The 16418-nt window shown below is 36.9% G+C and overlaps 1 protein-coding gene across 3 annotated transcripts in view; it reads right to left on the reverse strand.

Annotated features, from left to right (window-relative positions):
- NMU (neuromedin U) overlaps positions 1-16418 on the reverse strand; it is a 33509-nt gene that overhangs the window by 1808 nt on the left and 15283 nt on the right. Inside the window, exons 3-10 of one of the 3 annotated variants that reach the window (XM_019962140.2) lie at positions 14937-14984; positions 11037-11096; positions 9645-9674; positions 9503-9553; positions 7056-7130; positions 3923-3976; positions 3136-3175; positions 38-633 (exon numbers count right to left, since the gene is read on the reverse strand). In XM_019962140.2, the coding sequence (XP_019817699.1) occupies positions 3140-3175; positions 3923-3976; positions 7056-7130; positions 9503-9553; positions 9645-9674; positions 11037-11096; positions 14937-14984 (354 nt within the window). In that variant the 3' untranslated portion in view covers positions 38-633; positions 3136-3139. Of the gene's footprint in view, positions 1-37; positions 634-3135; positions 3176-3922; positions 3977-7055; positions 7131-9502; positions 9554-9644; positions 9675-11036; positions 11097-14936; positions 14985-16418 lie in introns of those variants that run through there. The other 2 variants (XM_070791452.1, XM_070791453.1) reach the window with 2 other exon arrangements.

Genomic DNA, 16418 nt, shown 5'->3' on the forward strand with positions numbered 1-16418 from the left:
AACTTGCTCTACACAGAGTTGCCATAAACCTTCAAATTGTAAAAAATATATCTGTGAGGTGCAGTAAAGCAAAGTGCAATAAAACGGAGGTATACCTGTACTGAATTGATTACATAATTTTTATTTTAAAGGTGAAAATATTTTCATGCACTTCCTAATGTTAAACCATCTTAGTTGATGCAATGAACTTCAGTTCAGTTCAGTTCAGTTCAGTTCAGTCGCTCAGTCATGTACAACTCTTTGTGACCCCATGAATCGCAGCACGCCAGGCCTCCCTGTCCATCACCAACCCCCGGGGTTCACTCAAACTCATGTCCATCGAGTCAGTGATGCCATCCAGCCATCTCATCCTCTGTCGTCCCCTTCTCCTCCTGCCCCCAATCCCTTCCAGCATCAGAGTCTTTTCCAATGAGTCAACTCTTTGCATGAGGTGGCCAAAGTACTGGAGTTTCAGCTTTAGCATCATTCCTTCCAAAGAACACCCAGGGCTGATCTCCTTTAGAATGGACTGGTTGGATCTCCTTGCAGTCCAAGGGACTCTCAAGAGTCTTCTCCAACACCACAGTTCAAAAGCATCAATTCTTTGGTGCTCAGCTTTCTTCACAGTCCAACTCTCGCATCCATACATGACCACTGGAAAAACCATAATCTTGACTAAACGGACCTTTGTTGGCAAAGTGATGTCTCTGCTTTTCAATATGCTATCTAGGTTATGGGATTATATAATTCTTTCAATATATTGCTGAATACTATTTTCTGTATTTTTTAATGTTTGCATTGATATTTATAAATAAAATTGGCCTACAGTTTCCTTTCTTATACTAACTTTGTAAGGTTTTGGTATTAGTATTTGCTGACTTCATAAAAGTATTTGAAATTTTTCTTCCTTCTCTGAGCTGGGAAATCCAAAATTTATTGACCTAGTACCTTGAGGGGAGAGTTCCCAGATAATGTTCTCAATTTTTCCCCCACAAAGTCATCAGTCTAGTTAGATTTTTTTTCTTTTTTCTGAGGTCAATTTTGGTAGCAGCTAATTTGTTATACAACCTCCATTTTATCTAGGTTTTCAAACTGATAGCCACAGTGATTTGCAAAGTACTTTTATGATTCCCATTACTTTTATATCTGTTTTAATTTCTCTCTTTTCATTTGTGTTTTTGTATATTTATGGCTTCTTTCTTTTTCACTGATTATCAGGCTAGGAAAATTAGGAGAGTGTATTACATATTTTATTAAAAAATCAGATTTTTGGTCTATTTACAAGTTCTTGTATTTTACCATTTTATAATCAATTAATTTCATCTTCCATTTTATAATTCTTCCTTTGCTTTCCTGAGGTTTACCTCATTGTTGTTTTTGACTTATTGACTTAAATTCCTAATTTGCTCACTCTTTCTTGCTTCAGTTCAGTTCAGTCACTCAGTCGTGTCCAACTCTTTGCAACCCCATGGACTGCAGTACACCAGGCCTCCCTGTTCTTCACCAACTCATGGAGTTTACTCAAACTCATGTCCATTGAGTTGGTGATGCCATCCAACCATTTCATCCTCTGTTTTCCCCTTCTCCTCCCTCTCTCAATCTTTCCCAGCATCAGGGTCTTTTCAAATGAATCAGTTCTTTGCATCAGGTGGCCAAAGTATTAGAGTTTCAGCTTCAGCATCAGTCCTTCCAATGAATATTCAGGACTGATTTCCTTTAGAATGGACTGGTTGGATCTCCTTGCAGTCCAAGAGACTCTCAAGAGTCTTCTCCAATACCACAGTTCAAAAGCATCAGTTCTTTGGTGCTCAGCTTTTTTAACAGTCCAACTCTCACATCCATACATGACTACTGGAAAAACCAAAGCTTTGAGTGGACAGAACTTTGTTGGCAAAGTAATGTCTCTGCTTTTTAATATGCACCCCACTCTAGTACTGTTGCCTGGAAAATCCCATGGATGGAGGAGCCTGGTAGGCTGCAGTCCATGGGGTCGTGAAGAGTTGGACACAACTGAGCGACTTCACTTTCACTTTCCACTTTCATGCATTGGAGAAGGAAATGGCAACCCACTCCGGTGTTCTTGCCTGGAGAATCCCAGGGACGGAGAAGCCTGGTAGGCTGCAGTCCACGGGGTCGCACAGAGTCAGACACAACTGAAGCGACTTAACAGCAGCAGCAGGTTGGTCATAACTTTTCTTCCAAGGAGCAAGCGTCTTTTAATTTCATGGCTTTCTTGCTTGATAGTGCTTAACAACTTGAATTTTCCACAAAATATGGTTCTGTCAGAGTCCATAAGTTTTAACATGTGTGTTTTCATTACCTTCATTTTCTAGAAATTGTACAATTTTGGTGTGTTTTTTTTAGTTAAAATATGTGATTTGATTTTTTGTTTCTATGAAAAATATTAAGACTTTTACATTCTTAGATAAATATGTACTCAAGGGTTGAGATTAAATTATATGAATGAAATATTTGCAAAAGTATGTTCAGCATAGAATCTGCATTTAGCATTACTTAAGTTAGTAGAATATTGTTTTATTTCTCTGGTGTAAATCTATCAGTGTGCATTTAATTTTAAAATGTATAGTATAATATGATTAACATATTTATTAAATATGTGTGGGGCCATTCAATAGCTACTAGGGTCTACTGTATCTCCGACACAGATATGGAAACTCTGGGAGTACCGAAGCAGAAGTCATGTTCTCCTGTCATTCCACATTTTTCTAGTTCTCTAAAGATGGTAAGCACAACTCTTAGAAAGAATCTTTGAATATAGGTTATTTGAAGGACAGAAAGGCATTCAGTCTGTAAGTTCTGGCCAACTATTGTGGATATTGATTACCAAAATAAATACACAACCTCTGACATATTCTACTTGTACAGTAAATGATGATTAGGTCAATGTCTGCAAAACTGATGATGACTATTGTGACATAGTGTGAGGCACATACAACATGGGCAAGAAAATCTGGTCCTAAAATACTAGCATTTTCCATTATATGAAGTCCTCATAGCCTCTATCTTTGCAGTGTTTATATAGAATATTAATCTATACATTAATCAAATAATAGAAATATAGTGAGCATAGGTTAATTTGTGAAGATGTAAAAATGACAGAAATTTTCAAACTGACTTGAATTGTGATACACATACCATTTTAAATGTAACCTTCTGATCTTCTTCCATTGCGTGGCTGGAAAATAGTAAGTTAGAAACAAAGCAATGTAACTGAGGAGGGAAGTTAATTTTCATAGAAAGCAGACTAATGATCTCAATGAGTGGTATTATTTCTTCCTTATCTATGTTTTCCTTATCTATTATTTTCCTCCTTCCTTCAGTCCATTCTCCTCCAATTTATTGTTAGAATTAGTTTCCAAAATGCAAATCTTACTATATAGCTCTGCTTAGACTTAATAATAATGTTGACATTCCATAGCTAAATATTCCATTGGCTAATATTTCTTTAGCTCAATATTTCATTAGAACTTAAGGAGTAATATCGGGACTTCCCTAGTGGTCTAGTGGTTAAGATTCTGTGCTTCCACAGCTGAAGGCATGGGTTCAATCCCTGTTCACAGAACTAAGATCCTGAATGCCACGTGGTGCAGCCAAAAAAAAAAACTTAAGGAGTAATACACCTTTGAGACACTTATTTCCTGCACATGAAACATTATGGAACTAAACTATGAAACAAGTGAATGCCATTTGGGGTATTTACTAACATGAATACTGGATTAGAGAAGAGATCAGAGATACCATAATATTAGAGCAATAAGGTGGTGACAGAAATGAATCTCAGACTGTAACCTTGATATCAAATATCTTGGGATAAACTTAAAAACAATTAAAACTTACAAGTTAATATAAATAAATGCACAGTGAAAATACTTTTCAATGCTGATATTGACTGAATTTTTAAAGAATTATAGTATATGCATACCCTGAATAAAAAGTATCTTCTACTTTGGCTTGCAATAGGACCTTGGAATTCTTCCTGGAAGAGAAAATGAGGATATTAAAAATCAAAAAGTAAAAGTAAGTGCCAATGCCTCTTGAGGATACAGTTATTTTCAACCACCATAATTAAATAAAGAAGGAATCAAGGATCTGGGTATATAATTCATATCATTAAGTAATTTTTCTATTTACACCTGAAGAACTTTCAGTGATACTAGCAGTAAGATCAGAGTGTTGTATATTAATCTAATTTCCTTAACAGTCAAACAGATTCTATATTCAGGAAATTTGTCAATTGTATGTATATTCATCAATAAGTAGGCAGAAGACATTTCATAGATAAGTAACTATATTTATAATCTCCTTTCAGCATTTTGTTAGAATAAAAAAATTTCTTTATAGTACATGTATGTGCTAACAAATGAACAGGCAAAAAATATAAAATAGAGCTGTGTCATAGCTAAAATACACAAATACAGGAATTTAAATTAAAATTGAGGGATAACTTTGGTAAACTATATTTTTATTCATTGAGACTTCAGAGGAAATTTTCCCCATAAACTTATATTCACTGTAATTTAAAAAAATAGGAACAAACTGATTATTGACAGTGGATATATTTTGAACTGTTTCTTTTTTCAAACATTTCATTTCAAACTTAATAGCAAAATATGTAACATTTTATGATTTCTATAGAGTTGGTTCTTGTAGCTTCCTATTTTAAAAAACTACTTATGTAAGTATCAGGACAGCAATCACTATGAAATTTGTCATCAAGACCCTTTTCAAATATTCCATAAACATAATCATATTTTTAGATTTTAAGAAATGTCCCTGACAGCTATTAAAATTTTAAAATCCTTGCTTTATAACAAATGTATCTTAAATTCTGAACATTCTATACCTAATTCTCATCCTGACTATAAATCCCCTGCAAATTAATTTAAAGATGGAAAATTTTAATATTTAAAAATATAAATATAAAAACTATATATTTATTTGGTTATATAAGAACAGATATGTATTTTATATTAAGCAGATATATTATATTAAGCAGAGAAAGTATATTATATTAAGTATGTATATATAAAGTATATTATATTAAGCAGAGAAAAAGAAAGATAGGATAACATGTAAGTTAAAATGTGCCCAAATTTAAAGTTTTCAAACTCAAACACACAGTTCTTTTTAGTCTTATCATTGGCGATAGAACAGTATATAAAAGAATTTGGAAGGTAACGCTAAAATCCATGTTGGGATGGAGGTGAGGATGTCCAGCAAAGAAAATGTAAGGAAAGTGTTTGACTTGACTAAAATCTTAAAATTCATTTTCTTTAAGAACCCAAAATATTTCACTATCAAAAATATGGTTTAAAATTTGGTGATTTAGGCCCAGAAAAGTCAATACTTAACTCTAATTTTTTTTTAATTCGTATTTTACTTTCTTTTCTCATAGATTCCTAGGAAACCTAGCTTGCTGTGAAATACTTTTAGGAGCTATCGTTTATCCAATAAGATATTACTACCAAGTTAGTAATATCTAACTTAGCAGCAGCAGCTTCAGTCGTGTCCAACTGTGTGCGACCCCATGGTTGGCAGCCCAGCAGGTTCCCCTGTCTCTGGGATTCTCCAGGCAAGAACACTGGAGTGGGTTGCTATTTCCTTCTCCAATGCATAAAAGTGAAAATATAGTCTCACTCAAGGTGGAACATTGAGACAAAGTACCAAACTGGCCACACTACTGAGTAGTTTTGATTTTGCAAATAATAACATTGAAATGTTGTAGTAAACTAATAATTTTGCTGGTGTGTTTTAAGAAACTGGATTTTTAAATTGTAATCTTACACTATTCATAAGTCAAGAAGACTCTTTAGAAAGTAAAAGTTAATTTAAAAAGCATATATCACTTCTAGAAAGTTGACAACTGATTTGATTTTTTCATGTTGGAAATTCTAAAATTTTAAGGGGCTACTCCAGTTCCTCTTCCATTTCTCAAAGTTGGCAGCAGTATTGTCTTCCATGATGGAAGCTTAGTTCAACCACGTGAAGAATTTATGGAGGCGATAGTGATCATAAAAATAAATTTTGAGGAATTTATGTGCCTAAATTGTGTGCATTTTTTAAAGTATTTGAAAACTTTTGGTAGTAGAAGAATAAAATTAATATGGTACTTAAGAAAAATTTAACAATAAAATAATAAAAATATTCAAGATTAGATTACCAAGGGAACAGCATAGTGGAAAAAAATATTTCCCTAAACTAGAAGGCAAGAAATTGTTGTAATCTCTAATCCCACTCACTACTGTGATCTTGGGAAACTCCTTTAACTATTCTGAGTTGTTTTTCTTTTTGTAAACCAGGCATAACAATACTTATGTAAGTATCAACAGAATTGTCAAAAGAATAAAATGAGATCCCGTAAGACTGAAAACTATAATGTACCCCAACAATGGAAGGCATTACATAAGAACAATGCCTACAACCTTTCATCATTGAGAGAATTAGGATTCTTTTCAAAGGGCAGTAAAAATGTCAGAATTTCCAGTTTAAAAACATGTTAACTCAGTTATATTTACCTTAAACATAAGACACTGAATTTGGGCCATATTTTTGCTAATTGTGGGAAAAAACAAAATACCTACATTTAATTTCTGATATATTTACTTCATAAACCTTATTCTTTCTAATGCTTTACTACCTGGATAGAAAGCTTGTCATTCAACCACATGTACACAGAGGAGTCAGTAAAGGTCCTTGATCTTTTCTCCTATTCCTATCTAATGACTCGATAGGAATGTCCTTTCTCTGCCATGTCCTTTCTCAAACCAAGAATGAATAGGTTTCCTCACTGGGAGGGGCTGGTCCTTGAAAGGAAGTCTAATCCAGGCTTTCTTCACTGCTCACAGCCTGAGTTAGAAGGGACTTATTATGGGGAGGGGGACAGTTCTCCTCTTCCTGAGTGTGAAAATACTCCTGCAAACAAGTGCTCTTCTGTAGGCTAGCTGGCTGTTACGTGAGGCTTATCCAGGAGATCTTATAAACCACCACCCCTAGGAATAAGCAGAAAGCGCTGCCCCACACAGAGTGGCGAAGCAAGCGTGCAGTTAGTTACATACGTCCAATCTGAACCTCTTCATTCTTCTCTCATGCAGTTGTGGGACGAGCTGCAGCAGCGGATGCAGGACAGACGACTGAGAGACACGAACACACACACGTGATGAGCACAGAGGCTTCTCAGCATTGGGCATAAAGAGGCTTCCTATCTATTTTTGTTATTACCCACTATCCTCGCTCCAGCCAAAAAAGAACAAGAAAGGTGTGACTTAAGACAGTCCTCTGTGAGCATTTCAAAGAGCCGTGGATAATAAGCCAAGAGATGGAATAAAAGTTGGCAGTTCTGTGCTGGGAATCTCGATCATTCTGTTGATGAAGCTCTTTCCTGAGGGCCTGAACTCCATCACCAGCCAACAAGAGAAACACCTGCCTGTATCTTTGAAGAACAAAAAGCCGCCTGTCTGCTTCCAGACTCACTAAGAATGGTCTGGGACAAATGAAACCAACTCTGTGAGAATCAGTTTTCCGTCATGAACACGTTCATCTGGAAGATTATACTATACACACATCTAGTAATCTTCTTTATAAAATACATATTTCATTTAAAACTGAACACGTGGAACAAGACAACAAGAGACACAAAAAATGCCAATGTGTCATTGATGGTGAAAAATGTGACTAAGATACATGTTCCCAAGATGTCAAGATGCCAAGCAGAAGAAAATGAAAGCACATTTGAGACATGTGGCTACCTGATACGGTTTCATTTTAAAGGCATTTCTTCAATGGAACCTTCTCACAAACATTAAATTCATTCATCAAACGGATTACTTTAAGCCACCTATAATGGTTACCTGTTAATCAGTTCAATGTGTATTTAGTTTAAAGCTCATATAACCTAACTTTCAACTCCTCACATGTAAGAGAAGTTGTTATTCAATGAGATAAATATTTAAAACTAAGTTTATAGTTACAATCACGTTCCTACAGGTAAACATATGTTTAAAATACACTATGTTCCTCATTCCATAAAATGGTCCATGATAGTGAGTCACAAGCTTAGAAAGAATATTATAGTCAATTAATTTTTAAGTATTCTAGATTGAAACACTGAAATAGGTTGGTTAGCACTTTATAAATCCATGCATACAGAAAGAAAACCACCACTACAGCCACACAGTTTAGAAGTGAAATGAATTAAAGTTATTGTTATCTGGCTAATCTGAGAGAGTAAATTCTCAAATTAAATACCTAGTTATAAATAAGGAGCTCTTAGGAATACAAGTCAATATTTCTGAAAAAGTAAAAGTGTTGGTAACTCAGTCATGTCCAACTCTTTGCGATCCCATGGACTGTAGCCCTCCAAGCTCCTCTGTCCATGGAATTTTCCAGGCAAGAATACTGGAGTGGATAACCATTCCCTTCTCCAGGGGATCTTCCTGACCCAGGGATCGAACGCAGGTCTCCCACACTGCGGGCAATAGTTACATTTTTGACAATCATCTTTTAAAATATTTCTTAAAATGACTTTGCGTAAGTCTCCAAAAATCACTGCAGATGGTGATTTCAGCCATGAAATTAAAAGACGCTTACTCCTTGGAAGGAAAGTTATGACCAACCTAGACAGCATATTCAAAAGCAGAGACATTTCTTTGCCAACAAAGGTCCGTCTGGTCAAGGCTATGGTTTTTCCAGTAGTCATGTATGGATGTGAGAGTTGGACTGTGAAGAAAGCTGAGCACCAAAGAATTGATGCTTTTGAACTGTGGTGTTGGAGAAGACTCTTGAGAGTCCCTTGGACTGCAAGGAGATCCAACCAGTCCATTCTAAAGGAGATCAGTCCTGGGTGTTCTTTGGAAGGAATGATGCTAAAGCTGAAACTTCAGTACTTTGGCCACCTCATGTGAAGAGTTGACTCATTGGAAAAGACTCTGATGCTGGGAGGGATTGGGGGCAGGAGAAGAAGGGGACAACAGAGGATGAGATGGCTGGATGGCATCACCGACTCGATGCACATGAATTTGAGTGAACTCCAGGAGTTGGTGATGGACAGGGAGGCCTGGCATGCTGCAATTCATGGGGTCTCAAAGAGTCGGACACGACTGAGCAACTGAACTGAACTGAACTGAAGTCTTTTTCCATTGCAGTAATCAACATATAAACCAACATGATTTACTTAATCATATTTGCTTTTTTTGGCCTCTAAAATGTAAGTTGCATGACACTTACTGCCATTTTTTCTAGTACCTAGAATTGTGCTTGGCTTGGTACATAGAAGATATGCAGTAAATAATCGTTGAATGAATAAATGAATGGATTTAATGTACTTGTAGCTGTTGAGATATAAAATAAATGTATAATAAATACTGAATTCCATTTGTTCATCTGTATATAAATGTTTAAAGAAAAAAAAAACCATGAATCTTGATCTAGCTCTATGAGATAAATTGCAAAAACAGTTTTTTAAAAAAAATACAAGTGATCACTAATAAGTAACTCTACAACTTACCACAACATTTGAATTGCCCAACTTTCGAGTCTTCGAATAATGAAATAAGAACTGTTAAAAAAAAAAAGTAGTGAGCTTTACTATGAATGATCAGAGGTTTCCTGATTATTTTTAAATGTGAATTCTTGTGAAATCACCTTACCCTTTTGGTGTTATCTTTTTCATCTGTTTCCTGTTGAAAAGAGATTTATAAATATCACTATATTATATTAGAAAATAATGAGAAATATGTAAGATTATAATTCTTAAAACATGTGCTACATATGTTATATATAAAATATAAGACTGAAATTAGTTAAGTACATATTGTTCTAAAAATAAATGGGCAATTAACTAAAAACTGTTTATAAATAAGAGTATGAAAAAAGATCTCTGTTACAGCATTATTCATAAGAGCGAAAAATTGGAAACATCCTGAGTGTTCTGTAGTGGTGGAATGGGAAATTCTGATATGATCACACGATAGACTATTCAGAGAAAAAAACTAGAAGGAATCACATCAAACTATTTGTAATTGTCACTGCATAGTAAGACTTATCAGTTATTTTTGCTTCCTTCCATAAACTTTTCTAGAGTCCTCTCTCATTCCAAAAATTTGTCTTTAAGAATGAGACATATCATTCCCTTTTTGTTGTTCTTTTTTGTTCTCATTTGCTTTTAATATAAATAGCAACTCATGGGTAAACACCATTGTCATATATTTTCTCTTAATTAGATAAAAAGTCAATTAAGTGGTTTGGAAAATGTCACCATTAAAAACATCAGAAAAAATACAGTTGTAAACACTTAGTTTCCAAAAATATTTATTCTTCTAAAATATCAAGTTTTCTTTGAATTACTGCATGTGTGAGGTATGGAAGTCAGAACACACCAGCGATAATAGGTTAAACTCCTAATGAAAAATATTTTCTAAACCTGAGGCTTTTATCCTTAATAAGGTAGTTTTAAAATTAGTTCACCTACCAGATACAGAACATCAACTGAGGTATGGCACATTATGCCATTTTTCAAGTTCCCATTGCCTCACTTCAGGACAAAAAGTTCTCCCAGAAAAATCAAATAATAATTTTAATAAGAAACCAAGACATCACAGTAAGAATATAATTTTAAAACCGACATGGACAATACAGTTTGCTTTTTTCTTCATTATTAATGTCCTCTCTGACAAAGTACAGTGTCCTAACCTCCAAGCTTAGAAAAATGCATCTGCTCTCCAACTATAGTACGATTCAGGGAGAGAGAAAGAGCCAAAATGACCCCAAATTTCTCTCATCAGAACTAGAACACATCTTATACTTGAGGGGGACATATGATTTTCCAATTAGATGACTGCAAACTCCACTAATATGACCCTAAATTCTCAGGCATCAAAGAAACTGAAGTATTTGTTTCTTATCCAAAATCAACTTATGTTCGTTCTTATAGCTCCTCTTAGCATGCTTCCTAAATTGAGCATATTTTCTTCCAGGAGGAATTCCAAGATATTTCTGAGCAATTGTTTTTGCCTACAAATTAAACACCATTTGAACCTTACCTGGGGCTTTGGTAGAGTCCGCATAATTGTGAGGCAAATCTCCTCCAATGCATTGGATGCCTAATATAAATAAGAAGATGCACAGATGATGCTTCTGCTTTAACAATATTTGCACAGAAGAAATAACCATACAATGTCAGGATCATGAGGATATATATTTCATCTAGATAAATTTAGATTAGATCTAAATAGAATTCTTCTTGTGGCCCATTGAAACTGTTGAAATCCTTCAATTTCTCTCATGACAAAAAAATTTGGCTCCTAAAAGTAAAACCGTCTTTCCAACCAGGAAAAAAAAAAAGTTATATATTGCACATATGCACTGATTAAGGCTTCCACTGTGAGTCCAGATACAAAACTTCTCAGTATTTGCTAAAATGCTATGAGAGTAATGAGGGAAGTGCAAAAAGAGGGGTTATTCTTCTTAGCTTGCTGCAAAGTCTGAATCTACATGCCAAAGCTGTGAACCTTGCTGAATTTACTCATTATTGGCTAATTTGAGAATCCTGCAATTGTTTGCAAACAATGGGAGTTTGGATGGGAGGAAGCCCAGGCCATGCACAGAGCACCTAAGCTGAGTTCCCACCCTTCCAGGCTGCTGACTGCACACCCCAGGATCAGGTTTTTCAAAGCATCTGAGCGTAGAAGCCGGGCAGGGCTCCTGTGGCTCACAGCCAGCTGGGTGTGGTTAGGAGGAGCACAGAGGGACAAGCAGGGGCGAAACCTGCTTTGCACAGAATTCAGCATAGTCACATCAGAAACAATTGATTACTTAATAAATACGTATTGGAAATAATAAGGTGAAATGGGATGGGGGGGCGTCTGTGGAGTTGAGCAGCTTGCAACTCAAGAGCAGTGCAAATTCCATTTCCTCTTTATTAGTTGTGTAACCTTAGGCTGGTTGACTAACCTCTCTCAACTTCAGTTCCTGCCATCATAAATCAAGGATGGCAACATCAATTCAGAATTCTTGGAAGGATAACATGTGGTAAAGCTCTTAGCACAGTGCCACAGACAGAGCAATTAGTTTACAGCAGTGGCATTAAAAAAGTGTGTGATCTGTAAAGCTTGCTTTACAGCTGCAGTTACTGCTAATTCAGTAGATGTGCCACGAGGGACCATTCAGGGCCACCAAGACCCTTGCCCTTGGCACACACATGTTTAACAGGGTAGGCTATAGCTTAGGGATACAGGTGGAATCATGAAGCAGCTTCTCTGAACACCCTTCCTAGCACATCAGAGGCCTGCTTTGTTCTGTTTGTTTGCCTGCCCGGTGCAAATTGTTGGGATATTTATTAACTATATTAAATGGTTCATATGTATGTAGTATTTCAGTAAATTATAAAACATTTTCATACACATAATCCACACTTTGTCCTTAAAACACAGCTTGATATATAGGATGGGAATTGTTATTCTCACGTATAAAGCAAGTGAGGTTCTGAGAGACTGTGACTTACTTCCCCAGTACCACACACAGCTAGGTTGTCTGACCTAGTTTTGCACTGGTATTGACTGCTAAGCCTATGATTAGGAGTTAGATGAGAGAAAAAATAGAGTGTGAACACTGATATATCTTTCACTTTTTCCCTTCATGGTTGGGTATGCAGGTCACCCAGAAAAATCTAGAAATAAATTCCTGAAACTTCTTTTTACGGCCCATTTAGAAATGCTGCAAAATATAAAACAATAAAAAAAAAAGTCTAGTGATATCATGTGTCTCAGCTCAAAGAAGAATAAATTCAGATATATGGGTGTTTCCTTAGAAAACAGCTTCTAAGTCAGATGAGGTGTGGCAACAAGACTGAAGTCTGACAGAAAAAAGTTTCCAAACAAATTGTATTTCCTCCAGCAACTTTTTACATGAAGCCAATATTCACTGAGCTGCAACTGTTGTTTAAAGATTTTTCTCATATGGGATTTTTAGTATTTTTTTTTATCATGGACCTTTTAAAAGAGCCTTTATTTTCTATTTGGTAAAAATGTTTTGAAGAACTCTTCAGAGAATCGTATACATAATAGCTAATGTGAAAAAAAAATTTTTTAATGGTATCAATTAGTGTAAAAGATTTCATAGTAAACTTACCAAGCTCTCCTCAAAAGGCACACAGTCTCCAAAGCCAATAAAAGCCTAATTTACTTTTATGGTTTTTAGATGAGTGCTTTAAAATTCATCCTTTTAATTTTGCAGACATAAAAGTGATTCTGAGGGTGCTTCTGAATTTTATATACAATGCAAAAGTTTGTGTGCTGACTAATATCCATCCCATGTTATATATCCACCAAGGTTCCTCAAGCAACTTGAAATATTCATAAATGTCAACCTATTGTGATTCTGGTTTCTCTTTACCACCTAATACCTGTAACTTGCTGCAAGTGGTCCTCTGCAGGCTGAGGAACCAGTGCAGCAGAAGAAATGCAGCACTTTTTTTTACAAGGCTGCTACTTCACACCGGCCAGGATGACATTCTGGAAGGACTACGTGAAGGACAGGCACTGCACCCTGGCCGGACCATGCAGAGGAGTCACCCCAGGCACACAGCTGACTGCGCTGAGAGAGGCTGAGCAAGAGCCTCTGCTGAGCCCTCTCCTCTGATCAGGAGACTAGTGATGCTGATTCAGAAAGGTAAGACTCTAAGGCTAACTCTGCTACACCGGCACTCAAAGACAGAACTGCAGACAGAAGGAGCAGCATCCAGCAGAGACATTTAAGGACACACTTCCTTCCCACTCCTCCCCATGTTTCTGAGATAGGCGGGGACCCAGGGCCTTTTGCTGTAATGCTTGTACCTGGACAAAGCTCTTCTTGAGCAACCAAATACAAAGAAACTATATGAGACTAAAAATAACTGATGTTTGGGCAGTTGGGGCAAATTATGGACAAAAAGATACCAATAGACCAAAAAACCCAACCGCTATTTCTGAAGAGCCAGGAGCAAAAGCAGGAGTACTGAGTCTGCACTGGACACCACCAGAGAGGTGGGCAAAACACCTAAGCCACCCCTCCAGCCCAACCCCTGGACATACCCCTACCCCCACTCCATATAAGGAACCAGTCCCCACCCCAGCACCCAGGGAGTGCGAGCAAGGGAACCTTTACTTGTTCTTGCTCCCTCTGCTGCAACAGGGGCCCCAAAAAACCTTTGTCTGAATTCCTTGCTTGGCCTCTAGTCAATTTCTACTTATTAGGGGAGGCCAGGAACCCTGGGTGGTATCACTTCCAGGTATAGGAGCTAGACTAATACTCCTCTCTCCCCAGCCCTCTCTTAGGTGTTTCTCGTGGGAAGAGGATGAGTTAACCTGATGATTGGCAGCAAGAAACTGGGCACGCTCTGTTCAGCCCTTTCCTCTTAGGTAGCCAGTTCTCTGGCCAGTTGTTCTTGCCTTGTCACTGCCCTGTGGCACAAAACCTGATTCTGGCAGAAGGCTTGAGTCACTGACTAACCTCAGTTTAATTCTGGGGGTAGTTTTAGCAAGGTCAGCATATCTAAGGCCCCATTCACAAACTGACTTTTCAGTTACAATGATATTTTTATCTCCTAAATCTGACTCTGTAAGTTCATCTCTCCATGGGTTGAAAACTCAATTGAGGGACCAGGATATTAGTCCCTTAATACAGCAATAGACACATTTTAACATAGAATTTGATTTTGAAATTAGCATTTTACTTTCTAAAATATGGGTATTTTATCTGCATATCTATTTTTCTTAGAGATAAAGCCTAGCACCTTACATAAACTGTTGGCACTCATTATTACCTGCCAATGATATAATAATTTTTAATATGTTGACATGTTCTAATAAGTCCATAAAATCATGACAGGTCCAGAGGGAGAAATGCAGTATTTCAGCATGACACAAATGCTTACATCACTCCGCAACAACTCCATTTAGAATTACCTGAGGCTGTGGATGCATGGACAGCAAAGACAAACAAGCATCATTTATCTGTAAAACAGATGAACATTCCAGTTATATCCTGGAAACAGACAGACGATAGCAAAAAACAGAAAGCAGATTTTATAAAGTCAGCTTACTTATAAAACATTAATGAAGGTTCCATGACTGTTCAGGATTCTGGATTTGGGAGGGAAGAGCCTTTTAAACTATCTAAAGAAGTCCTGGAATTGGAATTTCCCCAAGATCTGACCCCAGGCACAGGGGTATACATCCCCATTTCTAGTCATAGGGATCATCAGAGATAGAGATGCTTCAAACATTGAGGGGAAAAACTTTTAGTGTTATTCAGCCTGAGAAATGTGTGTGGTGACTAAAGAATGGCCTCAAAATTCAGGAGCATCCTGTTACGTGGTTCTTTACTACATATAAATCTAATCACATCATCTAAACCAACAGGAAAATAGCATACGTGCTAAAAAATAAAGAGTATACAGTAAAAACTTATTCTTACACAACACGAGCCATCTTCTAGTTCTCTATCAAGAAGCCAGCATTAGAAAATGGTTCGATTTTACAATGAAGGTTTATTGACTATGCTTGGCAACTAGCTGTCCTCAGCTTTTGTCCTTAAAAGAAACTTTGAAAGATTTTAAACTGTAGAATAAGAGATTCATATTAATCATTAAAAACTGTGCTGATAAGTACTAAGTACTTATCAGTACTAAGCTGGGTGTCTAGAGTAATTACTGGCATTTATTACTTTCAGTTTAGTTCAGTCGCTCAGTCGTGTCCGAGGCTTTGCACCCCATGAATCACAGCATGCCAGGACTCCCTGTCCATTACCAACTCCTGGAGGTCAACTCAAACTCATGTGCATCGAGTCGGTGATGCCATCCAGCCATCTCATCCTCTGTCATCCCCTTCTCCTCCTGCCCCCAATCCCTCCCAGCATCAGGGTCTTTTCCAATGAGTCAGCTCTTCGCATGAGGTGGCCAAAGTATTGGAGTTTCAGCTTCAGCATCAGTCCTTCCAATGAGCACCTAGGACTGATCTCCTTAAGGATGGACTGGTTGGATCTTCTTGGAGTCCAAGGGACTCTCAAGAGGCTTCTCCAACACCACAGTTCAAAAGCATCAATTCTTGGGCGCTCAGCCTTCTTCACAGTCCAACTCTCATATCCATACATGACCACTGGAAAAACCATAGCCTTGACTAGATGGACCTTTGTTGGGAAAGTAATGTCTCTGCTTTTTAATATGCTATCTAGGTTGGTCATAACTTTCCTTCCAAGGAGTAAGCGTCTTTTAATTTCATGGCTGCAATCACCATCTGCAGTGATTTTGGAGCTCCAAAAAATAAAGTCAGCCACTGTTTCCACTGTTTCCCCATCTATTTCCCATGAAGTGATAGGACCAGATGCCATGATCTTAGTTTTCTGAATGTTGAGCTTTAAGCCAACTTTTTCACTCTCCTCTTTCACTT

This window comes from Bos indicus, chromosome 6 (assembly GCF_029378745.1).
Source record: "Bos indicus isolate NIAB-ARS_2022 breed Sahiwal x Tharparkar chromosome 6, NIAB-ARS_B.indTharparkar_mat_pri_1.0, whole genome shotgun sequence".
NCBI classification, from domain to species: domain Eukaryota; kingdom Metazoa; phylum Chordata; class Mammalia; order Artiodactyla; family Bovidae; genus Bos; species Bos indicus.